Source organism: Cryptotermes secundus, unplaced genomic scaffold (assembly GCF_002891405.2).
Source record: "Cryptotermes secundus unplaced genomic scaffold, Csec_1.0 scaffold1184, whole genome shotgun sequence".
NCBI classification, from domain to species: domain Eukaryota; kingdom Metazoa; phylum Arthropoda; class Insecta; order Blattodea; family Kalotermitidae; genus Cryptotermes; species Cryptotermes secundus.
The window spans coordinates 763,186-789,862 of NW_019734331.1; the positions used below are offsets into that span (position 1 = coordinate 763,186).

The 26,677-nt window shown below is 40.5% G+C and overlaps 1 protein-coding gene and 1 long non-coding RNA gene across 2 annotated transcripts in view; one reads left to right on the forward strand and one right to left on the reverse strand.

Moving 5' to 3' along the window:
* The window catches only part of LOC111868693, a 391,614-nt gene that overhangs the window by 47,869 nt on the left and 317,068 nt on the right, over nucleotides 1–26,677 (forward strand). The window lies entirely within an intron of this gene.
* Nucleotides 1,240–18,788, reverse strand: LOC111868690 (myrosinase 1). Its single transcript, XM_023859578.2, has 11 exons — nucleotides 18,504–18,788; nucleotides 17,047–17,180; nucleotides 15,559–15,693; nucleotides 12,346–12,468; nucleotides 9,500–9,692; nucleotides 9,182–9,279; nucleotides 7,701–7,848; nucleotides 6,829–6,980; nucleotides 3,873–4,010; nucleotides 2,628–2,734; nucleotides 1,240–1,653 (listed from the first exon to the last, which is right to left on the reverse strand). The coding sequence occupies exons 1-11, from the start codon at nucleotides 18,703–18,705 to the stop codon at nucleotides 1,485–1,487; spliced, it is 1,599 nt and encodes a 532-aa protein (XP_023715346.1). The 5' UTR covers nucleotides 18,706–18,788; the 3' UTR covers nucleotides 1,240–1,484.

The window sequence follows — 26,677 nt, forward strand, 5'->3', positions numbered from 1 at the left end:
ATGTAACAGGAGGTTTTGTATTGATTTTGTAGCTTCCAGAGTGAGAATAGGTTCAATTACCTTTAAGGGTAGCACGTATTCAACCTAGTAGTAGTAGTAGTAATCGTTTAGTAGTGTTTTTTTATTGCTAGTGGCGTGGTTCTACGTCCCTTGTACTGCGGCTACTTCTGGCCTATTTACCAGCCCCAGATGATAGGTGAGGGTGATTGTGGAGCAATTGGTGGAATTAAGATTGGCAAGGGAAACCGAAGTACTCGGAGAAAACCTGCCCCAGGGCCACTTTATCCAACACAAATCCAACTTGACCAGACCCGGGATCGAACCCGGGTCGCCGCGGTGGGAAGCCAACGACTAACCGCTTGAGATATGGCGCGGCCTTGTTTAGTAATAAGTACTTGTACTAAGTAGTTGACTTGAAACGTAATAAACATGAAACTTAGTTTAATAGCACATGTTACTAAAGGGCACGACACACGATTGTCATGTACGTTATAAACAGTGCGTTAACCGCTTGTCACCTACAGCCTCCCGTTTATCGGCTAATCTTAATTACTGCTGACATACATGTATCACATGCGATGCCCTAGATTGTAGCTTGTAGCCTGCAGGTGGGTTACCTTCATCTTGAGATTATGGGTTGTTTGTTATTCACTGCTGTTTATTCCTGACAGAGTGTTTGATAGTTCGCATATCTTAAATAATTCAGTTTTTTCCTTGGAACTACAGCCCCAGTGGGCCTAGGCCTACCTCCATGAACTTCTCCGTTCACTTCGGTTTTTCTAGATCTTACACATTCGGTAGGACTCCTTGGGCGGGTGATCAGCTCGTCGCAAGGCCTCTACCAGTACACAAACAAAGAAAGACGCACACACTCAAACTAAACATCCATGCCCTGAGTGGGATTCGAACCCACGATTCCGGTTTCCAAGTGAGCGAAGACAGTAAATAATTCAGTTAGTATGCAGAATTCTCGGAAATATGAGTTTATACTGAATTGAAAGACACCAAATTACACGTGAGGCTTACAATTTAGTCCAGCTTTTAAACGAGTACATCTCCCGCATTTACTGTAATTATGCACAGTTTGAAACATGTCCTCGTACAGTCAGGGTGATCAGAAAAGCAGTGATTAACATATTTTCGTGTAATCTTATACATACATAAGGAAATACATTCAAATTTTTCATTATTTAAAGAACTCGTTTCTCCCTGTTTGTTATTCAGTGGAATAATTGTACATTACTGCAGGCATTCACTTTATTGAACAGTGAAAAGTTCGAGCACAGAGAATAACAATAACACATAATAAACACGCCGCGTAATACGTTTTCTTTGTATAAAACATTGTGCTCTCTGCTGTAATAATAACATTTCTACATGTAACAGATTGTGTACTAGGGCTGTGTTACAATTAAAGTACATATTTAAGTAACTAGTTATACAATTCATTGCCAGGTTCAACATCAAGCTGAATCCATCTGGAGTTAGGAGTAGTTATGGAATTCCAGTTGATCTAGTTCCTTTACATGGTCGACATATTTTTCCGGGATTCGCCTTGTTTTAGCGATGGTCTTCACTAACTCTGTCGATTTCTTTGGAGTTCTAATTTTATCCGGATGATAGAAGTCCACGTGGAAAAGCCCGGATCTTGATCTGTAATTAAAATCCTTCATATTAGCCCTCCTAGTATTGAAGTTGTTCTAAACAATACATAAAGATCCAGTTTGTGCCTCACAGGAAACAGTTACGTCTCCGCTACAATGCCCAACCGGTTAATGCATATTTTTATTATGAGATGCATTAGAAATGCATAGACACGCTCTGAGGGCAGAATGCAAAATTTTTGTATATCAATGTAAGGGGTACATACACACTGGGATTTAAAGGCAGGTAAAATTCGTAAAGGAAAATTATCCCTGTGCTCAATTAAGCACTGTGTAATTGAGAAATACGAAGAAGTTGAGGTATGCTCCATATAATCTTCATCTCGGCAGTAGAACAACGTGAATAGTCAACGTCAACACCCGGCCTCCTTACCCCGTGTGAAATAACTCTCGGTATATGTTATAGATGCCGGTCACGGTAGCCGAGCGGTGTAAGGCATGTACTGTCTTCGCTCGCTTGGAAACCGGGATCGTGGGTTCGAATCCCACTCAGGGCATGGATGTTTAGTTTGTGTGTGCGCGTTTTTCTGTCTTTGTGTACAGATAGAGGCCTTGCGACGAGCTGATCACCCGCCCAAGGAGTCCTACCGAATGTGTAAGATCTAGAAAAACCGAAGTGAACGGAGAAGTTCATGGAGGTAGGCCTAGGCCCACTGGGGCTGTAGTGCCAAGGGGGAAAAAATGTTATAGAGAGTATGTTGACTGTGGGCAAGATGGCAAAGGAAAGCATCTCTAATTCCGACGGAAATAAAACAGTAACTTAACCAGTAACTGTACTGACTTGGAGTATTCCGAACCAATAGGAAATCCAGCGCATTTAAATATTAAAAACTGCAAAGCTACACCACGAGAAGTGTGGTGGAGTAGATTTCTTGTCCCTGATTGCAGTACAAAATGTAATTGATTGCAGATTTCATTAGTAGATGCATGCGATGTGAATAGTGTTGCCGTGTCCTCACGTACCTGTAGCCGCTTGTCCACTCCATGTTGTCCAGCAGACTCCAGATCATATAGCCAACAACTCTCACTCCATCAATGTACATTGCTTTCCACATCTCTATCATGTAAGTCTGAAACATTTGGTGACACTTTAGAAACTTTGGCTTAGCTTCTCGGATTTGTTTGTATTTATCGAGGGCCGCATTAATGTGAAGTTAAAAACAGTAAACCACATAAATCATGTAATAGACCTATGCGTTTTTCTTTCTGTTTTATCGCGATAACCAATGAATCCTTAACACTAGGCCTATGAAATTTGATACAGAGATAGGTCATAAACATACCTACAACATTTTACATGAGCATGGAAAAAGATTACAAAAATGTTAAAGTAAACGAAATCTGTACTTACGTTATAAGTTCTTACCAAGAAGAAAATATTACTGCCATATTGTGCCTACTACTACTACTACTACTACTACTACTACTACACTACTACTACTACTACTACTACTACTACTACTACTACTACTACTGCTGCTGCTATTGTTGTTAATAATAATAATAACAATAATAATAATTTTACCACAGGCCTACTTGTATTTACAATTTAAGCAGTAAGAATTCTTACTGTTGGGATTCGAAAATACGACCGTTTGTGTAAACGTCCATTATGCTTTACCTATATATGTAAGATTTATCAATTCTGGATGAGTGTATACGATACATTGTATTTCTAGAACAATATTGCATTTAAAAGTTAGTTTATTCGAGCCAATATCACATGTAACAACATAAGATTTGTATGACTGTGAAGGCTGTGCATAAGAAAGGTAGGCCTTACGAGCTCGGGTTGGAACTGCCTAAAGTCATTAGGCACGCATCATGCGTAAGGGAAATTCGAGTGCAAGACCAAATTTAAATGTGAGCGGTAGAAGATTCTACTTGTCCACACACGTCTTCACGATCTGTATTGTCATATGCATGAGTGTAATGGAATCACAGTTTAACACAACATTAATACAAATTCATTAAAATATGTATGAATTTTACATCTCCTTTTAAATTGAACAGAGATTACATAAATATGATTTTCTGAGCTTAACAGGAAGCAGTATTCGGCACTGTTCGGCTAAAGTTTAACGGATGTTACTGAATCATTTTTATTGAAACCGTAGACAAAAAGTAGACTTCATAAATTTAAACATGTAAGAGTACTTAAGCCCCATTTTGCAAGTGCATATACATTTTAGACTCTGTTTCACTTACCGCTATATAGACTATACGTTGTGAATCCATGATTTCTCCATCATCTATGAATCCATTTTCAGTGATGACAATTTCCCATTTTTTACCGTAACGATCTTTTATATAATTTAACACTTTGCGCAAACCCTTGGGTACGATCTGAAAGTTAACAGCCATCAGAATAAATTATGAAGGACACAAGAGTCGTACTGTCAACATGGGCCAGTTTGTGCTACTCACGTTTATCACATGACGTCAGTTTGTCAGCTGTACTGTTAAGTAGAACAGAAAAATGTTTTCACTTTAGGTTTCTGTCCTCGTTGATAGTGCCACACTTGAAATGACGTCACCTTGTGATAAAGCTGAGTGACAGAAACTCGCCCATGCTGACAGAAGTCACACAAGTTGACCTTAATTTAAATACATTCTTGAATTTTGTACTGAAACGTAACTTAGGAAACCTGTTAAGTTATTTTTCTTTACCAGTTCATATATTTACATAATAATTTATGTGCTTCTAAGATTAGAGTGTGAATTAAATTTCTGTGACTAATTATGTGGAATGCCTGTCACGGTAGCGGAGCGATCTAAGGCATGCACTGCCTTCGCACGCTCGGAAGCTGGGATTGTGGGTTCGAATACCACTAAGGGCATGGATTGGGCCGCGCCATAGCTCAAGCGGTTAGTCGCTGACTTCCCACCGCCGCGGCCCGGGTTCGATCCCGGGTCTGGTTAAGTGAGATTTGTGGTGCACAAAGTGGCGCTGGGGTAGGTTTTCTCCGAATACTTCGGTTTCCCCTGCCAATCTTCATTCCGTCAAATTCTCCATCATAATCACCCAGGTCTGGTACAATAGGCCGATCAGTGGTCGCCATGCATAGTGGACCCAGGTGGACTCCACCCCCTACTAATCGAAAAAGGGCATGGATGTTTAATGTTTGTTTGCGTGTTCCAGTTTTTTCTGTTTGTATACATGTAGAGGCCCTGCGACGAGCTGATCACCCGCCCAAGGAGTTTCCTACTGAATGTATAAAATCTAGTAAACCGAAATGAAACGGAGAGTTTCATGGAGGTAGGCCAAGGCCCAAATTGGGGCTGTAGCGCTAAAGGAAAAAAAAGTTACGAAATGAACAAGAACTAATGAAACACTTAACGAGTCCTCGGTTCCCATAAAAAGTTGAAAATTCTTTGTTATCTGAGTGATTACAAGTTTCACAAGAAATATTTTATCCCATGGCGTTAGGGAGATATAAATACGATCCTAACACTTCGTTAAGTTCTTAAATTGTTTTTCCTTTATGGGCATTTCGGTTCTTAAAGTCCCATTTTCGGAAGATCGCGGATTCGAATCCCGATGAACTTATTGAATTTTATCAATTGACCTAATCCTTCCAGCCGCACTATGGCCCTGGGGTCGACTCAGCCTCTGACAGAAATGAGTACCAGGAATCTTCCTGGAGGGTAATGATCGGCCGGCGCTTAAGGCTGAGGAACTTACCGCCATCTGTGAGCCGATTGTCTAGAAAATAGGGGAGCCTCTACGTCTCACAACCCTATTGGCTTCCAAGGCCTGTTACAGGGATGGCTTTACGCTGGCTACGGTGGCTTGGCACTCTAAAGCATGGACTATGTTTGCTCGCTCGAACGATGTGATCGTTGGCTCGAATGCCATTCAAAGGCATGGATGTTTGTGTGTGCGCTTATTCTGTGTTTCTGTTGCCCTGTGTATAAGTAGCGGCCTTGCGAATGGCTGATCATTCGTCCAAGGAGTCCTACCGTCTATGTAAAAGAATTACGAATTTGAAGGAGAGGCCAGGGCCTCACCACGGATGTGTGGCACACTGTGCTCACAGTGGTATGCCTTTATCTTCTGTAGTGGTTAAACTCGGTGAGTTACAGTGAACAGGGTAATTATGTAATTATGTCTGCTGAAGGATATAAATATATTTTGACAAGATGAGTTCTTCGTTGAAAGTTAGTTCCTCGGTTCCCCTGATAAGCAGCATCAGGAAGGAGCTTATTTAATCCTGACTATTACTGTCTTCTGGACCGTGGCGACACGTAACCATACAAGTTAAGTTTCTTTTCTTGGTCTACTAATTTTGAGAAAATCAAAGTAGGCTTATAAAATCACCATGCTGTCTCTGTGTCTGTGTACCCTCCTTATGAACTTTTGAATACCTGAACCAATCTTTACGAAATTTGGTGTGTACGTCATGACATCCACATCCATCTCAAGGATGTATTTCTTAAATGCCTCCCATCAATCTGTGTGTCTGTGTGTCCCCCTGTCGTTGCCTAGATAATAGTACGGAAATAAACGTTACCCGTCGCAGCGTATAGAAACTCAACAATAGAAATGTTGGCCACATAATTTTCTATGCGGTCCGTGTTGTATCTAAGGAAAGTAGGCGATTTGCTCTTCCCAGAACTTCTTGTTTAAGTCTGGTATAACGACGCATTCGGTATTGAGACTATAGCGTCGATAATAGGGTGATCAGTGAATATGGAGAAGTTGACGGAAGGATAGTAGGTAAGGTAACACTTTGTCCACCACAAATCCTAAATGACCTGACCTTGGATCGAACCGAACCCCCCGCGGTGGATGAACCGCCTAAGCTATGGCACGGCCATATAGTCATATTTTCTTTTTTTTGGTTGGGGGGAAATTGCTACTTTTGCCCTCCACTGATTTGGAAATGGAGAAAATACATCCCTCTGAAACGTTAGTAGCTATTTACCAGGTTTGTAAGATTGGCCCTCGGTCTACAAACACCTGCTCACGTTTGTTCATCGCTCAGAGATTTCTTATACCCTGAAGATGGAGGCGGCATGTTACTCCGAAACGTCGCTTAAAATACATACACCGCGCCACATCCAAGAAAAGGGCATTCTTCATTTACCAGATTTCACTGCGTCACATTCGAAATGAGGTAAACTTAATGCTCGCCGCTGAAATAACCCCAACAACTCTTACCTTTTCCCATTCCGAAGTTTCAGATGCTGGCCAATCGGATGGTGCCACGAGAGTCACTCCTGTGTCCCTTGTGTATGAGGGACTCGGACCATTTTCTCCGAACGTTGCCCTATTTGTTGTGTATTGATTGAGACCGAAAAAATCTGCAGTTCCTATAAACAAAGTGCTTCTCTGATGTAAATCATTCATTCCAGAAAAGGTGAGCATTAAAAATGGCTATTACTCGTGTTTCAAAAAGTAGCGGAATTGGTAAGCTGATAATAGTAGAAAGAGAATTAATAAAATATATTCACAACAGTTTTACCATCTTAACTAGGCCGCGCTGTAGCTCAAGCGGTTAGTCGCTGGCTTCCCACTGCGGTGGCCAGGGTTCGATCCCGGGTCTGGTCAAGTAGGATTTGTGGTGGACAAAGTGGCGCTGGGGCGGGTTTTCTCCGAGTACTTCGGTTCCCCTGCCAATCTTCATTCCACCATTTGCTCCACAATCACCCTCACCTATCATCTGAGGACCTGTACAAGGGACTTAGTCCAACCCCATTAGCAATAAAAGAAAATCTGAACTGCAAGGTTCCACTGAATACAAAATGAATTATTTTTATTATTCTTATTTATTCTTTACCTCCTTGTCCATAAAAATAAGGAAGATGCTGGCTCTTTATATTATGTATGCTTTCACGTGACATTACCAAAAAATAAATAAATATATATATATATATATATATGGGGAAGTCAAAAAAAAAAGAAACTTATTTCCCACCGAATTTGAACAGCGGCTTTGCTAGTGATGATGCTAATTAACCCGTAGATCTTTCGGTTAACTATTCTCACATTTTAACCTTAGTTGTTACTGAATATCAGTATTGCTCACATACCTCTAATATACTTAACCTCCTCCGTGGAAAATTGTGGTAATCGCGATTTTAGGTAGCCTTCTTGGTAGCTGTTTTCAGCGATTCTTTTCTTCATGACCGTCGGATAGTCACCCTCCTTACTGAAGATTGGGTTTGCGAACCAACCAAGCTGACGTGAAATGACATTAGAAAATTAAATACAAATACCAAATGGACTTGCTCCATATGCGCAAAGTGTAAATTTGTTGTCTTGGTAGGTTTTCCGTTAACTTGGGTGTAAATGGTGAAGAAGAGCCTGACGTTAATTATTTTAATCTTGGATTACAATTTAATGCTACATGAACTGTTAAGATGGGCAAGACTGGAAAACACAAAGGAATTCGTTTATACGCGTGTGTGTGTGTACTTTTTTTTTCATCCCTGTAAGAGGCCGAGAGGGTTGTGAGACGTTGAGGGTCCCACATTATATAGACAATCGGCTCAAAGATGGCGGTAATGTAGTCAGCCTTACGTGCCGGGCCCGCTTTACTCCACAGGAAAATTATTTAATTAATTCCTAGTACTCATTTCTGTTAGAGGCTGAGTCGACCCCAGGGCTATAGTGCGGCTAGAAGGATTAGGTCAATTGAAAAAATCTAATGACCTCATCGGTATTTGAAACCGCGACCTTCCGGCTTGTAGCATAGTGCCTCTCCGTGTACGTGTTTACTTGTATATATTCATTGTATACCCTGTTAAATGTATGCACATGTATGTGCCAGGAAATTCGTGCCAACGGCTACAAACACGTGATTCCTTGAAGAGACGCAAGACAAAAATATCCACAAAAAAAATCGTTGAAAAATTTTCGATAAGCGTAAAACTTTCTTGGAAAATGCAAATATTGGAAACACAGCGTTTCCACATCACGTTAAATTTCAGTCGCTTTTTTTGTATGTGAAAAATTGGGCCTGGCAAATTTTTTTATTGAAGGGCTTCTCAGCTCAGTCTTAGTCAAAGAGAAGGAAATGAAGCTGGTATTCTCGAATATATATTCCATGTTCTCACATTGCAGTCAGATTTAATACTTTTTTCCGCGAAAAATATGAATCGATTTAAGGGCAATTTTCGCGTCACATTTCACCAACTAATCGATTGGTTGATTTCAAACAACAGTTATAAAAGGAATAAGAGCCCGTGGTGAAATTAATAGAAAAATAATTTCAGGAAATGCCTTTTACTATTAAAATGAACTTCTTTCTAAACTGAAGAAAGCAGTCTTCTGGGATTTGGCACCGTGTATATGTGGTGTAACCGACGTTTCGGAGGAACGTATTGCCTCCATCTTCAGGGTAGAAGGAAAAATATAAGGAAACCCGCAAGCGAAGAGACCGTGNTAAACTGCTTAAGATGAAATTATATAAATAAGTAACTGCATCTGTTACTGTGTATGAAAAATGTTTTGACTAAAAGGAGAGTGACAAGTGTCTCCATCATTTGATAGGTTATAGAATTATACTTACATTGAACTCTATCGCTTGAAGTGCTGCCTCATGATCACTTTCGGAATTGCTGTCTTGAGGTTCATACCAGAAAGTCTCCAGTGCGAGAGAAATGCGGCCTACAACGAAAAGTTTGTCCATAACTCTGATGTTCTTAAAATCTGATCTCTCAAACTTTAGGGATGTTTTGGACAAATCGAGCAGAAATTATGCTGGCTTCTCAAGAAGGACTAAGCTGCGTGAAGTCAGGACTTCCTGGCTAAGAAATAATGGACACTTACCTCTACCCCGGGACGTTTTACCTCTTGTCTTGTCGATATGGTAGTGTCTGATACTTGCCTTTCTGAAATTCCCGATATTTATTATTGTACAGGTGATATGCCCTCGCGTGTGCCTTTAACATCGTGTGTCCTGCCAGGTAGGTCCCTATGCCGGCAGCAGAAACATTCGGTGCGTATCCTAAACCAGTAACGTTACCGCCATACCCATCCACACCTTTAGTTGGTTCGTTTAATGTCAGCCACAGTTTCACCTGCGAAGCGTTTGATATAATGATATTAATTTATATTTTCTGAGAGCACAGTGAGTGTCAGCAAAGAATGAAAGTAACAAATATTAGTGCTGTGAATAAGTGATTTTCCCTAAATATGGCTTCGCGAAATTGGTTCCGCACAACGAATACAAAAGCGTGAATAGAGAATAATTATGTACCGAAATTCCAAATTGGAAGGGCACACACACACATAATATATATATACAGTGGCATATTTGCTTAAGGTAAGAACTGTGAAACCATAAGAGACAGCCGCTGCTAGGAAAAGGCTTTCCGAACGCCAATTTTTAGGCAACATATTTGTAACAAACAATAGTGGATTAACTTGGAAGCGGTGTTCGCTACGCAGTCCTTGCTCTATAGCTATGTTATGCAACAATAGAAGAACTGTTGGAAGCTATGTTCTCTGTGAGGTCAGTTCCGAGGTTATATAACGAGGGCCAGCGGCCGTTAGAGAGAGTCTTGAGATGGCAATTAGAAGAGTAGGACGTAGTTATCGGACGGTTGCCAGCCAGTAAGAATGTGAGCACGGAAGCAGATGGTCCGTCACAAGGTAACGACTGGTGAGAACAGAATGAGAAGGCTAGTACATACTGTAGTGAACTTCAGAGTGTGTGTGAAATGGCGATAGGGCTATAATCACGCATAGTTACGATCTGTAAGTGTTCAGTAAATACAATTAACAATCCAAACTCCGTCTATAAGCAAAGCTATCCCTGTAGCCGGCCGTGTGGGTCCATAAGGTCGCGAGAGGTCGAGGGTCCTACGTTTTCTACACAGTCGGCTCACAGATAGCGGTGAGGTTGTCAGGCTTACGCGCCGGCCGCTCTTTACCCCCCTGAATATTCCTGGTATTCATTTCTGTTAGAGGCTGAGTCGAACCCATGGTCATAATGCTGCTAGAAGGATTGAAAAACCCAGTGACCTCACCGGGACTCGAACCAACGACTTTCCAACTTGTATCATAGTGCCTCAATCAACTTCCCTACCTCGTCTATTGTCACTCAGAAACGTGGCAATACATACCAGAGGACACTCTACATGATAGACTAGGTTTGTGTGGTATGCTATTAAAAATATGTACATAATTCTCTTGTACATACAAAGATGACAGATCTATGTTCGAAACGGCACGACCTGAAGCATAAGAGGGATGCTTAATTGAGTGCTGTAACAGAGGACAAGTTACATTTAGAAAGAAGAAAGTGAAAGGACTGACGTGTCGAAGGAATGGGAAATAAATATGGAGAAAGGAAGGCAGGACATAAAGGTACGAGAGGTTAAGGGATAGAGATACACGATATGTTTATCCGTTAAAGTTCAGCAGACCTGTTCCACTGGTTGAATTCCATCGGCTGCTTATGTGTCTGTTAAATACAATCTTAGATCTAGTATACTCTTATCACAAATTGATACATGACGTCTCCTGACTCTCGGGCACTGTGGACTGCTCCTTCTGCCTATGTTTACCAAAAGGCATAGTGAGCACGCTCAGGTCCATGAAGCCTGTGACTCCCAAATCGACCCAGTAATACTTAATTGTACGTAATGATAACTGTTTTGACAGTATCTCTAGAAGGAGTTTATCACGAATTTTTTCCTCTTCCTTTTCCTAGCTGATCCTGGTAATAGTAGTTCCTTGCTGGCTTGTGATTTACACCTCCATGTCCGTTTTTCACAGGGAAGTTTGCCGTAATTACTCACGAAACAAATATAGAGAGTCCATTCTGAAAGAGTTTTTCTTAGCTATTATTCGAACTAAAGAAAGGGCAACTCAGAAAGGCTAATACATTAATATGGAAAGGCGAACAAACACATGTTTATTCTGCTGTTTCACGACGCTATGTAGACCGCCTCTGTGGTCTAGTGGTCAGAGTTCCTGGCTACAGATCCAGAGGTCCGGTTTCGGTTCCCGGCGCTACCAGATTTTCGGAGAAGTAGTGGGTCTGGAACGGGGTCCACTCAGCCTCGTGAGGATAATTGAGGAGCTGTTTCAAGGAAATAGTGGCTCTAGAAAACCGAAATTAACGACCGTGGGGTTTCGTTGCACTGACCACGCGACACTCTCTATCCTAACTAACTTCGCCGACAAGGGCGGTCGCTTGCTCGGTATAGTTCGCTTGCGGACTAAAACCACGGAGTTTATTTTTTGTTTGTATATAAACTGTTTAGGTTATGTACGCTGTAAGATGTGGAGGGTTGCGTCAAGCACGTTATGAAAGGGAACTCTCGTGACATAATTTGAATCACCATACTGGCATTCTCCTCGAGGGACTAAGAATTACGCTGAAAACCCCTTATAAGTCCGCTAGATTTGAGGTCCTCACGGCTGTGACGGTAGAGAGCACAATCGTCTGGTTTGTAGTGCCTTGTAATTCGGAGAAAACGCAACGTTTCGGAGGACGGCTTCTCCGACACCCTGGGTAATAAACGAAGCCAAGCTAGAAACCAGTAGAAGTAGACGAGCTGCTGGTATTTTACTTGACTTATTCTTTTCACCTTAAAATGTAATTATAGATTACTCAATAGTAATCTACCACAGCTTTAAATTTATTGTCGACAGAAATTGTTATCGCTAATGTTGAACTAAACGTAGTGTAATGTAACTATTTATGATAAGCTGACAACTTACTCGGTCTCCATAATATGAATAGAGAACATCAGCGTAGTCTTCAAAATAATCGACGATGATTTCATTGGTCCAGCCTCCCAGGTCCTGTAAATACTGCGGCAAGTCCCAGTGGTACATGGTCACCTGTAGCAACCAAATCAGAAGTGTTTATATAGTGAAATGAGTTCCTGGTTTTCATACTATAGTTATGATTGGTACAATTCCTACTTGAATCAGTTCTGCTATAGTTTTGGGTTCCAGTAATGCAATGCTGCTTTGAAATGGATCACACCCTGTTTGTTTCTTGTTCCTGCACTATCATTAATCATAGTTTCGTTTATATATGAACTTCAAATACGTAACAAAAACAAATATTTGAAATATGAAATTAAATGCTATGTGTATAAGCCTGTTATTTGCATGAAGACTGTTATATCAGGGCCACACGCTAGTGTAGTTTGTTGAGGCACTGTACTACAAACCGATGCGAGTTCGATGCCCGATGAGGTCGATGGATTTTTCAATTGGCCTAATCCTTCAAGCCGCACTATGTCCCTGGGATCAACTTAGTATCTAACAGAAATGAGTATCAGGAATATTCCTGGCGCTAAAGGACGGTCGACGCGTAAGACTGAGAAACTTACCGCCACCTGTGAGCCGATTTTCTAAAGAAAATGTGGGAACCTCGACGTCTCACAACCCTATGGGCCTTAACGCCCTGATAAAAGGGGAGCTTTACATTTATGTAATATCATATCGAGTTTATGATATTTTTATTTTAGTTGTTCCTATAATGAGACTAATGACCGGTACTTTTATGTATGCGCTCATTTAACCTAATGCGGATCTAACGTTCATTCGCGCATACACCATCATGGCGTAGTACTTAATTAGTTAAGGACAGGGACAACTTTACCATGCCTTACCTTTTACCTTTACACATTTACCCTAAACATAATATTCAATACTTTGTTCATTGATAATATATTCCGGTACATTAGAGCTCACACAATTTTTTATGGGGCCGGCAAGTAAATTGTTTGCCGGTCACGGTAGCCGAGCGGTCTAAGGCATGTACTGTCTTCCCTCTCTCGGAAGCTGGGATCGTGGGTTCGGATCTGTTTCCTGTGAGGTACGAACTGAATTCTTATATATTATTCTTATACACTGCCGGTCACAGTAGCCGAGCGGTCTAAGGCATGTACTGTCTTCGCTCGCTCGGAAACCGGGATCGTTGTTTCGAGTCCCACTCAGGGCATGTATGTTTGTATGCGTTTTTCTGTGTTTGTGTACAGGTAGAGGCCTTGCGACTAGCTGATCACCCGCCCAAGGAGTCCTACCATATGTGTAAGATCTAGGAAAACCGAAGTGAACGGAGTTCATGGAGGTAGGCCTAGGTCCACTGGGGCTGTAGTGCCAAGGAAAAAAAAGTAAATTGTTTTACTACGTATATTGGTTTATATCATAGGTTCATTTAAATTCTGTGTGAGGTAATATCTGTTAGTGATCATCTCTGTCAGTGATATAATTTATTACTCTTGTTCACTGCTGTATCTCAATTGTTAATTAGCTCGGTCAATGACATCTATAGAGAGGCTTGAAATTTGTTCCTGTATTTCGTTAAACTTGTACGATTTCAAAGGGAGATATTTCGAATGAAAGGAATAGATCTGATTGAGTCTGTATCCTACAACCCGTTAAAATTGTAAGACCAGAGTCGTTCGTTAAATTTTTTTTTCCCCTTGGCACTACAGCCCCAGTGGACCTAGGCCTACCTCCATGAACTTCTCCGTTCACTTCGGTTTTTCTAGATCTTACACGTTCGGTAGGACTCCTTGGGCGGGTGATCAGCTCGTCGCATGGCCTCTACCTGTAAACAAACACAGAAAAACGAACACACACAAAATAAACATCCATGCCCTGAGTGGGATTCGAACCCACGATCCCGGTTTCCAAGCGAGCGAAGATAGTACATGCCTTAGACCGCTCGGCTACCGTGACCGGCTCGTTAAAAATTATATACTTAAATTTGAGATAAATATAAATTATGGGTTGTTTTTGATCAGTAAGATCAAAAATTAAATACGTCCAAGAAAGTTTTGTGTATATCACGAATACTGAGTAATGTAAAATTCATGGAGTCTCCTCAAGGCAATGTAAATAAACGGAAGAACATTTCGTCCCATTTGACATCTTACAGGAGCGTTTCCGAATATACCTTCAGAACATAGAGTTGATTCCATATCCAGAAGTTTCCCTGCCAATATACGGCACATATTTAAGGGGCACTCTGTCTATTTTGGATCATGAATTTTTAAAATTTTTATATTCATTTGTTTCCCTCTAAAATGTGTTTTTTAAAAGGAAGAAATGCCTTGAAAACTGAATGAAATACTGATAGTTTCATTTCTGTTTTTATTAGCTTCTTTCATAACTAAATCGCCTATATTAACTACAATAGTCAGAATATTTTAAACGTCTATATCAGGTTCCAGCCGATCACAGTGGCCGCACGATCTAAGGCCGGGTACAGACTAGCGAGCTGTTGCATGTAACGTAACGGTTACTGTAACCACGTCTTCATATGGACGACACGACCACAGTCGTCATGTAACCAGCTTCGAGCGACCCGATCCATAGTGCTCGTGGTGAGCTCGCCATGAAGACATAGCGATTCGCAACGCTACTCCTGGCCCGGAGGAAACGTACACATTTACGAGCAAGCGATTGTGGCGTCCACGAGCCTACTGCGAGTCCCTTTGTGTTCGCAGCAAAAGCCGACAAGGCAGAGGCTCGCCGTTCGTGTTACAGAACGCGCTCGAAGTACGTTCGCGAGCGTGGTTCGGAAGGCGTCCACACTAACAGAATGTGGTTACAGTAACCGTTACGTTACATGCAACAGCTCGCTAGTGTGTACCCGGCCTAAGGCATGAACTGTTTTCGCTCTCTCGAACTCTGGGATCATGGGTTCGAATCGCACTGAACGCATCAAAGTCTGTGTGTTTATTCTGTTTGTGCTGTTCTGTGCGTAGGTAGCGACTTTGCGACGGGCTGATACCCCGTCCAAGGACTCCTACCGACTGTATGTAGGATCAAGAAACGGAAAAGGCGACCAAGGTCCAAACAAAGGATTGTAGAGCCATAGACCCTATATAGTTATCAGGTTCCTATTTTTGAATTTCTACATATATCTAAATAAGTGTAACGTTTCGCTTTATTTCCTAATGACCGCACCATGGGAGATATGCCATTCTTAATGACTTCGTTGATGACATCATCATAAAAGTCGATCCCCTCCTGATTTACACTGTCGATTAGGCCAGTTGGCATAATTCGAGGCCATGCAATCGAAAAGCGGAAGGTATCCAGCTGGAACAGAAACATAAAAATCTTTAAGATTTCTCTCCTTTGGGAAATAACAACGTGTAGTCCGCTTAAAGTCAACTGACGTTTCCGAGCGGTTTGCGGCTTCCATCTGCAGATTGAGGAATGGGCGAAACAAGAAGCCAGCATGAAGTAGGCAGCAAGTAGGGCCTTTCATGCTTGACTTACTCTTCAGCCCTGAAGTTCCTCCGAAACAGACTACACAGTGTTACTTCCAAGAACACAGAATTCTTCATAACCACTGCTGTGAGAACCTCATGTCTTATACGTATATATACCGTATTTACGCATGTATAGGCCGCAGCACAATTTTCAGACAAATTATAGAAAAAATAATTTTCTTGGAATATTATTTAGGAGTATTACCATTATTACTAATTATGAATATAATTTTTTTTAAATGAAGTGTGATTTCGAATATTTCGAATATAAGCCGCACCCCAGTTTTCCTCTTGAATTTTTGGCAAAAAAATGTGCGGCCTATACATGCGTAAATACGGTATCTAGATTTAGAGGATAATATCGGTTAAAATATCTCTTCTAAAAATTCAATAATGGCTAGGAGTATATCATTTTAATATTTCAATTTTTTAATATAAAAGTTACAGCTTACAACAATATCGTTTTTCTCTTAGATCTGTGTTGCTTTATACCACCAAAGCTTGTAACCAGCGCAGTCTCTTAACAGTTCCTCTAATTAAGCAACACGCATTGTTAACTTTAGCATGAGTTGCAGGGGAGTAACGAGCGTCCCGAGGGGAAATTTCCCCTCGGTAAATTTTATATATACAAAATCCGGCTGAATAAGGTGGCGAAAAAATAATATATGCTTCCGGGATACGAACCCGGTCGTCTGGAAAGTTATCCTCCTGTTTGAGGAGTGGGCGTTAGATTAACATCTCATTTACATGAAAGGAGAGCTTTAGGTTGGTGATAGGACTCGGAAATAGAGGCTGATTTTGGGCACGAGCCAGAAAACTACTTTGAATTTTGAAAAATGCTAACATCCGAGACGGCGCAGAATTTTGCATTGTAAACTTTCCAATGGAATCCTTAGAAGAAGTGGGTATAAAACGGGTTACACTCAGCCTCGTGAGGATAATTGAGGACCTATTTGAAGGAAATAGCGGCTACGGTCTAGAAACCCGAAATTAACGGCCGTAGGGATTCGTTGCGCTGACCACGCGACACCCTCTATCGGTAAAAGTTGGCACTAACTTCGCCGACAAGCGGCGGTCGGTCGGTATAGTTCGCTTGCGCACTACAGACCACGGAGTTTAGTTTATTATTTCTAGCCTCTACTATACCTTGTCTTACCCAGGCTACTTGATGTCTTACCCCTAAATCCTTGACCCTTTTAATATCTTCCTTGTATTTATGGTAAAAATCTGCTGCTACGTCTCCATTTGTACCATCAGCAATGGCTTCAGGGTAAGTATGGATGTATCTGTCCCATATGCTTTCACCTTTACCTGAAACAAAATATATATGTTTTTGTTTTTGGAAAAGTTTCCCACAAAGATACTATCGAACTCTGATACATGTTCACGGATTTTTAACAATTGTTGGTTTGTTCAACTCTTGAGTGTAATTATGACGATTCTATTTGTCTATGTAGATGTATATGTGTGTGCAAGACATATGCCATGTGCTCTGCTTTTATATGTCCTCAGAGTCTAGACTACAGAGCCTCAAGTGGCAAGCCGCTTATTTACGTGAAAAGGATTTGGAAGAAATCAGTCATCTGAGGTACTGTCCCGTCATTTGTCTAGAGAGACTGAGGAAAACAAGAAGCCTGTCAGGATAATCTAAGCTCCAGCCGAAATTCAGACCGAGTACCTCCATAATACTGACACGTGTATGAGTGACTATAGACGGGGGTTGGATTGGATTTTAGACTTATTGACCACTTTAATACACAACTCGTAATTACACTTAATTAAAGCGCCATTGATAATTTCCACAGCTTACAAATCACTCTAAGTCTTTCGCAGCCTGCAATATCGTGACTAGACTTTTCCTGGTAATGGCTTTTAACAGTGCCTATTCCTCTGCTCCCTGGCTCAAGTTCTCTCTGAATCGGGGCTCCCTTCAAGCTGAACTAATCTCAGAGTCAAAGTCAAAGTCACATTGCGACTGACTGTCAGTCAGTAAGTCTTGGCACCAGATATTTATTACTATTTGACAGTTACGGTCTTGTTTTTGTGAGGCGCCCTCTCTGACGAGAGGACGGGTCTGTCTTTTATATATGCTGCTATATATCGCGGTCGCTGCATAGTATCGGCTATACACGCTACAATGCAATTCTATGACATTATCCTAACAGAGACCTAATGTCTTCCTTTAGTGGCAATAGGGTGAGTAGATGAACTTGTATGATCGTTGATAAAACGTCATGTCATTAGAGGTAAGCTAACAGGAAACTTTTCAAAGTTACCTAGTGGAGTGTAAGATATAGAACCTCTAAATGCATAGACCTAGTGAATATTGGCAGATAGGGCTTGGGGGTGTGAACTTCATTAAAGTTATTCATAACAGGTTCCAAAGGCAAAGCTTTCATGAACGAAGTAAAGAATCTCCTTGTTACATAAAAGTTGAGGCTTCCTTTATCAACCATATGACTGAAAAAAACTTCAATAAAGACTCGTTGCTTACTTACTTAACGTACTGGTTCTGAATATGCAGTTTCATATAACCTCTTTATTGACCGATACAACACAACAGGATGCATGAAATGAAAATGCAGTTTCATATTTTGGACTTTAGCCAACAAATTTCAAAACAATACTTCTTACCTCCTTCATCCCAAGCCCCTTCATACTGATAGGCAGCCGACGATACACCGAGATGAAAGTCACTTGGTAGCGTGAAATTGTAGAAGTCATATTCTTCGGTTTCAATCTGTTGATCTTCATGATATCTGTCATTAAATTCTTTCTCCAGAGTTGTTCCTACTGATACCAGGAGCAATACTACCAATAGAACTAACTCCTTCATAGTTCTTGTCCAGAAAAATTTGTGTAATTCCCCTTCGAGTCTGTCAGAACACTCAGAAACGTCGCTACAAGAATGACACACACACACATATATATACTGCTATTGATATAGTGAGATTACGTCCTACTGTTTGTTTCGCACGCTGAAATTGTTATGCGTGACTCTGCTATTAAATACAGTGCACAAAACTGTTAATGGCTGTCAGTAACAGCACATGTAGAAGTGAAGTTATTAGTATAATCACATGTTCCTGCTGGAACAAATACTTTTTGAAAATGTATAATCCCTTAGAGCTGTGCATTGAACCAGGCTGCTTCACGTTATGTTGTGTTATCACCCCTATTCCTACCTGTTTTTTGCATTTGATAAGCTTGTCAAATAACAAAACGTTTCAGTCCTTGAGCGAAATGCTAAAACAGTTCCTTAATATAGACTACTCCGCTTATTTCTAAATAAACTTAGAGCTCACCGTGCATATTCACCGGGGGTTGATGAGTTACAGTTGCCGAGCATGTTCACAATTCAGAATACACACTGCTTGAATATTAAGCAGGATAGCTTATGCCCTTGGTAGAACTTCAGTCTGTTTCTCAGTGGCTGAAGTCAGACCTTTTAATATTGTCACGTGTTTGAGGGTGTGACTATTAGAGGGTGTATGAATTGGATATTGGTTTTATTGTGCTTATACACTCAACTCTTAATTACAAGTAATACAGAGCTGCCGCTAATCCTGGAACAGCTCACTGCTACTAACACTATTGTCCTCAATTGAACTTCTCCGTTCCCATCCTCATATCCTGGCAGGCTGGTGTCTCGAAACTCAAATAATATAAACCATCTTCTCTGACCTTTTTATAACCTCTCGGTACGGGCCACTAAGAAAACACGGCCTCTCTGTTGCTGTGGTACGGACAATATAGAAAACACTGCTCTTCTGCTGTTTCGCGTGTTCATTTCCGCAGGAAGTTGTTTTTCGGGTCGTTGCCTAACAATGAATGTCTACTTTGGCTCTTCCGGCTTTCAAGCGTCATGTCACAATATTACCAATCTTGAAAAAGCTGCTCTCCCTACCCGTCTTTTAAAATTAGTTAACCGTGGACATCCATTGAAAATCAACCGACATTTTGGACTAAAATATCACCTGAGCCTATTTAATGCCGGTTTCTTGCTAGCATTATTATTCGACCTTAAAAAGGGAGGTGGAATGTTTCTCCGAAATATCTGTTGATTATCAACGGATTGCGCGACATTATACACCAGAAGTTAGAATTCATGAGATTTCGTTCAACAGAACGTAACAAGTGTAGTTAGCAAAGAGTCGTTAAATAATAATCTGTGACATAGCCAGACATGTTTATTCATCCTGCTTATAATATAATGAAGCAATATTTATTAATCGTAAGTATGGACCTTCGGTTCTCAAACCATGGGTACAAACTCCGTGGCCTGTAGTCCGTAAGCGAACTATACCGACTGAGCGACCGCCGCTTTTCGGCGAAGCTAGTGCCAACTTTAACCGATAGAGGGTGTCGTGTGGTCAGTGCAACGGATCCCCACGGCGGTTAATCTCGGTTTCTAGACCGGAAACCATGGGTGCAGCAAAGGTTATGACATATCTTATTCAATGAAGGCATGCCCTGACATTAAGAGCGCACATTAGCCAGAAAGTATGAGGAGTACAGTATTTTTCCTGGCTGCTAGTTTTGCGTTCAGAATGTATACACAGTTTTTGCCATCTTTGTGAGAGGTGCTGTTCTCTTTAGATACTTCAGAGTGAAGTGAACGCAAATGTAGCAGATTTGAGGTCCTCAGGATATGAAGAATATGACTTTCTGGATTTAATATCATGTAGTTCGGAGAGGACCCAGCGCGTTTGGGAGGAAAAAATCGCCTCCATCTTCGAGGTCAAAGTCATGCAACAATCCGCTATCCAATCTACCCCACTGCTGAATCCACAGAAATGCACCTACAACATTCCTTTAGAAATCAAGCAACTCCTGAACAAAAAAAGAAAGGCAAGAGCGATTTGGCAACGAACCCACAACCCAAGAGATAAAACCATATATAACCAGCTAACCAACAAACTAAAAGCTAAATTGAAGGAAATGAGAGAAGCATCCTTTGCAGATTATATCCATAACCTTAATAGATACGACTACTCAATATGGAAGCCCATTAGAAACACAAGAAAACCAATAGAACCCTCGCCGCCAATACGAGACGCAACACTAAATGAAAGACCATGGGCAAGAAGTAACCAGGAAAAATCGGAACTCTTTGCACAACACTTTGCTCGTATATTCACCCCGCATAACGAAGAACAAGACCAAACTATAGAGCAAAACTTAACATCACCTACAACATCGCAACAAACTATAGCGAATGCCACCCCGAACGAAATTAAGGAGGTGATAAAATCCATGGGTCTAAAAAAAGCACCCGGACCAGACCAAATAACACCTAAAATGATGAGGGAACTTCCTAAAAAAGGCATTGTTCTATTAACTTACATCTTTAATGGCATAATAAGAATGTCCTACTGGCCCAAGCAAATTAAAATCTCACAAGTAATACCAATAGCTAAACCAGGAAAGGACCCAACAGTGGTTACTTCATATCGCCCAATCAGTCTTATATCAGTATTGTCCAAAGTTTTCGAAAAACTTCTACTAAGAAGAATAAACAAAGACTTAAGACCAGACGAATGGATTCCGCACCACCAATTTGGATTCCGACAGGGACACTCTACTGTGCAACAGATTCACCGTTTAACAAACATCATAAACAAAGCATACGAAGCGAGACAATATTGCACAGCAGTGTTCCTAGACGTCAGCCAGGCTTTCGATCGGGTGTGGCACAGTGGCCTACTATTCAAGGTCAAACAAACTCTCCCACCAAAGTACTTCAACCTCTTCAAATCTTACCTAAGGGACCGTCAGTTTCACATAAAAGTGGGTAATGAAAAGTCTGAACCACAACCAATAAAAGCAGGTGTACCACAGGGAAGCGTCCTTGGCCCAATGCTTTACACTCTATTCACATCTGACCTACCCACTTCCCCAGACACATCTACTGGAACATTTGCAGATGATATAGCCATTTTGACAACCAACGAAGACCCAGAAAGAGCAGCATTAAACCTCCAGCATCACCTCAGTGCACTACAAAATTGGTTCGAGAAGTGGCGCATCAGAATAAATGGAAATAAATCCTGTTACATAACCTTCACCCTACAAAAAGGTCTAACTCCTGATGTATACATCAACAATCAGCAAATACCACGAAAAACAGAAGTGAAATATCTCGGAATGACAATGGACAACAAACTTACGTGGAAGCAACACATAACCAAGAAGCGTCAACAAGTTGACTTAACCGTCAAAAAACTAAATTGGCTAATAGGCAAAAAATCAAAACTATCAATAGCTAACAAAATTCTGATTTACAAGACCATTATTATACCTATTTGGACGTATGGCCTGGAGCTATGGGGATGCTCCAGCAAATCAAATATAACAATAATCCAAAGAAGCCAGTCCAAGATCTTGAGAATGATAGCAAATGCACCATGGTACGTCTCCAATGCCACACTCCACACCGATCTCGGAATATCAACTGTTCAAGATGTCATCAAACGAAAAAGCACCAGACACCACACCAAAATCGAAACACATACAAATCCACTCATAATGGCGCTACGGGCGAGAGAAGTCAACAGACGACTAAAAAGAAACTGGCCAATTGACCTGATGTAAGGTACCGAGGATCCGTCGCTGGACGACTCCTCATCAAGACACCGAACCAAACAGACCATTAGCTTATAGAATGAAATTCTGATTGCTGATTAATAATAATAAAAAAAAATCTTCGAGGTTGGAAAGTAAGCCATGCAGGAATGCAGCTGAAGCAGGCGACTGAGCTTACTGGCTGTATTTCTGCTGGTTTGTATAAGATGCAGCTTCTTTCGCTTATGAAGTCTTCAGGTGGAAATTCAAACCAGTCTTATATATACCTTTCCATGGAAATTTACTGTGTGGCCAAAATATACAGACTGGCTAGGACCGGCAGCAATTTACCCTACCGAACAACCGACTGACAGGACGCGAAAATTTTATTAACATGTGTGTTCGAACGAGGTACATCCGACGGGGTTGGATGCGTGGGACTTCATTAACGGAAAGGATGGATAAATTCTCTTCGTCACTGCATTTAGACTGGGCCTGGCGCTCCCCTGCTTCAAATCGAATGAGCAATAAGGGCTGCTTGTCCGAGGATAAAGCGGTCGGCACCTAGTGATGACCATCACTCATATAATAACAAGGATAAGAGTGCTTGAAGTTACATTGCCCCGTGTGTCTTCATGTTGTGGTGCCTAAATAAATGTCTTTATCCATTGTAACAGAATTACTGGTGAAGTAGACCGTGTCAAGAATCGATCGTGTGATCCTAAGACGCTTTATAGCTAAGATAGTGACAACAGATGGTCAGTAACTTCGTACGATAGTTATTCTTGTGAGCTCACTGATTCTCACACCATTAAGCATGAGAAGTACTATCTTCTGGCTTGTGACGCCAGCTAGTCTGGTAGACACTTCTCCTGTGAACTTCTACCAGACCATATGGAGTCACATCCCAAGAGATAGTAATGTTATTTGTCGTTCTTCCTATGCAAAACAACACGAACTCATTTAAGTTGGTAAGTACTAAAATTGCAATATGCACATCATAAAAATAAGTATATTTCAGGTTTAAATAACTAAAGTTAATTAATCTTAACGACAGCAGTTAATGATGATTGGTTTTCGTGATGTTACAACGTCGTTATGGTGTCGATTGCAGAGCAATCTGGTGGCTGCGAGTTGTCGCTTGGGCTTGATGTTGGGCACTGTGGTATGGATAGTAACCGGTACTCTGGAGAGGAATGTGACCGGAGGAACACAGAGCATGCATGGGCGAAACGCGAAACAAGGAACACTTACGCGTAAGAAGTATTATTTTCGAGAATTCTGTGAAAAAAAAAAAGTAAATCTAATTTTATTGTTGAAAATCACTCATGAATGTAATAATATTTACTGCCATCTTGTCGCCGATGTACAATTAGGAACACAATAGAATTAACCACGAAAATTTTCTCTGGGAGAGCGGGTGGTTTAGAGCAAGGGTCTCCAAACTACGGCCCGCGGGCCACATGCTGCCCGCGATGTGATTTTATCCGTCCCGCGAAAGAATTGTGCAGAAATACGCCAATTGAACTAATTTTCCAGTGAGTACTGGCAAATGTGATTCCGAACTTATTGACCTAACATATTACACTGCAGTTCGATGGCTTAGCTGTGGAAAGGTTATTTCGCGCTTCTTTCAGCTAAGGAATGAAATGGATATATTTCTTACTGAGAAAAACTATCACGAACCACTTTTATCAGTTACCAAGTGGCTTTTGAAATTAGCAGCTTTGCTGATCTGGTGAACCATATGAACCATTTGAATTTAAAGTTGCAGGGTGAAAATAACTTAGTCTGTGATTTATTTGCACTTATCAAGGCATTCAGAGCAAAGTTGATACTTCTGGAAAGCCAAGTGAAAAATTGTAACTTTGTTCATATGCTATACTGTGCAGAGCTGTATAAAAAGGGTGAAGCTGAATTTCCTTCCTCGTTTGCAAATTTAGTCATTTTAGATTTGAAAGAACAATTTCGGAAGCGATTTGATGATTTGGATTCCAGTGCTCAGGAAATTAGATTGTTTCAAAATCCGTTTGACTGTGATGCTGCAGATGTACCAAGTCAAATTCAAATGGAAATTATTGAACTTCAGGAAAATTATCATATTAAAGAACAAGTACAAGGAAGGAAATATGATCAAATTTTATAAATTTCTGAACTCTGAGCAATTTACAAATTTAAATACATTTGCTTGTAAATTTATCTCCATTTTTGGGACGACGTATCTTTGTGAACAAACTTTCTCCCAGATGAAGTACATCAAGTCGAAATACAGGGCAAATTAATCAAATGAACATTTAAAGTCGCTATTTTGTGATTAGCGTTTCAAAATTTGAACCTCAATTTAATCAGATTTTAAGAATGCAAAAAGAGTTCCATCATTCACATTAATTGTTTTATTATAATTTGTGATGAAAATATAAGCATTTGCTGCTACTCTCTGTTGTCATTAATATACGATAATTTATTCTCACGTACTTTGTATTTAGTTTATGAAATTCTGTGCTTTCAATAAAACTCATATACCTAGAGTTATTAATTTCTCATTTTATCCGGCCCGTTGAAAGTTTGGAGATCCCTGGTTTAGAAGGAAAGATATGTGCACATTTCCACCGGTACGAATTGTGTCGCGATAATATTTGGTAGGTTTCCAATGCGTTCGACATTCTTCGTCAAAATTTTTCCTTATCCCATATGTGAAAAAAACAATTTGCTTTACCGAAGTTTAGTTTCCTTTTGAGATATGACAGAAAGTAATTGTCCTTCAAAACCTTTGTCACTCCTGATCTAGACAGAGATAAGATTATGAATATTTAATTTATTTTGTGACACACAGCTCGAAATATGTTTCATGTAAAATATTGTCACGTTTTTTAGTGATTATAGACGGGATTTAGTTTAACAATTGAATTTATTGAACTCATACAGATCCGTGACTACAAGTAATTATAACCGTTTCACTAATTCACACAATTTACAGTTCACTAGAGTACACTTAATTCTTCTCAGTCTGCTTTGTCTTCTTCACCAGTCGTTGTCTGGTAACGGCTTTCAGCTATGTACGTTCCCGTTAGTCTGTGTTCCTGAACTGTCACCATACGTCAGCTACCGGCTTCCTACAACAAGAAATCACAATGACTGCACCTCAGCAGTCCTTTCACTCATTCATTAACTCTTCAAATAATTTTTCACTAACTCACTGACTCCTCATTCGTTCTGCTTATAACGTCTTGTCCCGGACCGAGTAGAAAACATCACTTGTCTGTTACAGTGCGATTTTTGCCGTGGAATTGTTGCATTCGTGTCTGTTGGCGGAGCCGTTACATAGAAACGGCGGTTGTATGATAGCTTATTTCGAGGTCGTTACCTAGTAACGGGTCTACATGTCGCAATATATGAAGTAATATTAGCACATGCTAAAAATTTAGCAATCTAATTAGACTTAACATTTTGTTTTCTGTACTCTTGCTCTCAATTTGGAACATAGGACTGATTTCTCGGTTTCATGATCATTTTTACAGTCGGTAGGACTCTTTAGACAGGTGATTAGCTCGTCTCAACGCCTCTGCCTAAACACAGTACAACACAAACACAGAATAAACACATACACATACCAAACATCCATGAATTGTTTGGGATTCGAACTCACGATTCCGGCTTCCGAGCTAGCAAAGATGGTACATGCTTTAGACCACTCGGCTACCGTGACCGGCAGACTTATATTTTACGAAATATCCGAACATTTTTCATGTTTTGAGTGTTTCTGTGAGCATATTATTTGGGCTCATTATGACCAATTCAGGCCTCTCCTTTATTGTGGAAAGGGTTTAAAAATATGTAAATTTTGTTTCCCTTCTCAGATTTTCTTTCTAGAATATCTTTTCTGTTAATGAATATCTAAAAGTCATTGACACTGATTTTACGAAAACAAGCCAGAGCCAGTGAATGTAAACTTACTCGCATTTCTTCTCTTTAGTTTTCTGATTTACAGCTTAGAAGACTATTCTAGGAAATATTTTGTGGCAGGTTCACATTTATGTAAACAGTCTTAACTCCTTGATTGTGTGTTAAAGACAGTTAAGTGTAAATATTTTTCTTACCATTTTTACAACCTGTAGTCGAATTGGAGGACGTACCCAATGAAAGCCTTTTTTCGCGCATTCTTTTAAGAATACGGGTTCCATTCGTATTTTTATGGATAAGTAAGGTAATATAATTTTCGTTCTTTCTCTTATCTCTGTCGGCTT

Bases quoted from the DNA above. Each gene is read 5' to 3' on its own strand.
- LOC111868690 (XM_023859578.2), bottom strand. From the start codon at position 18,705: ATGAAGGAGTTAGTTCTATTGGTAGTATTGCTCCTGGTATCAGTAGGA. The intron at 6,981-7,700 runs GTATGTGAGCAA...CTTTGTTTATAG, and splicing joins GGAGGTTAAGTATATTAGAG to GAACTGCAGATTTTTTCGGT. The intron at 1,654-2,627 runs GTACGTGAGGAC...TTTTAATTACAG, and splicing joins GAGTGGACAAGCGGCTACAG to ATCAAGATCCGGGCTTTTCC.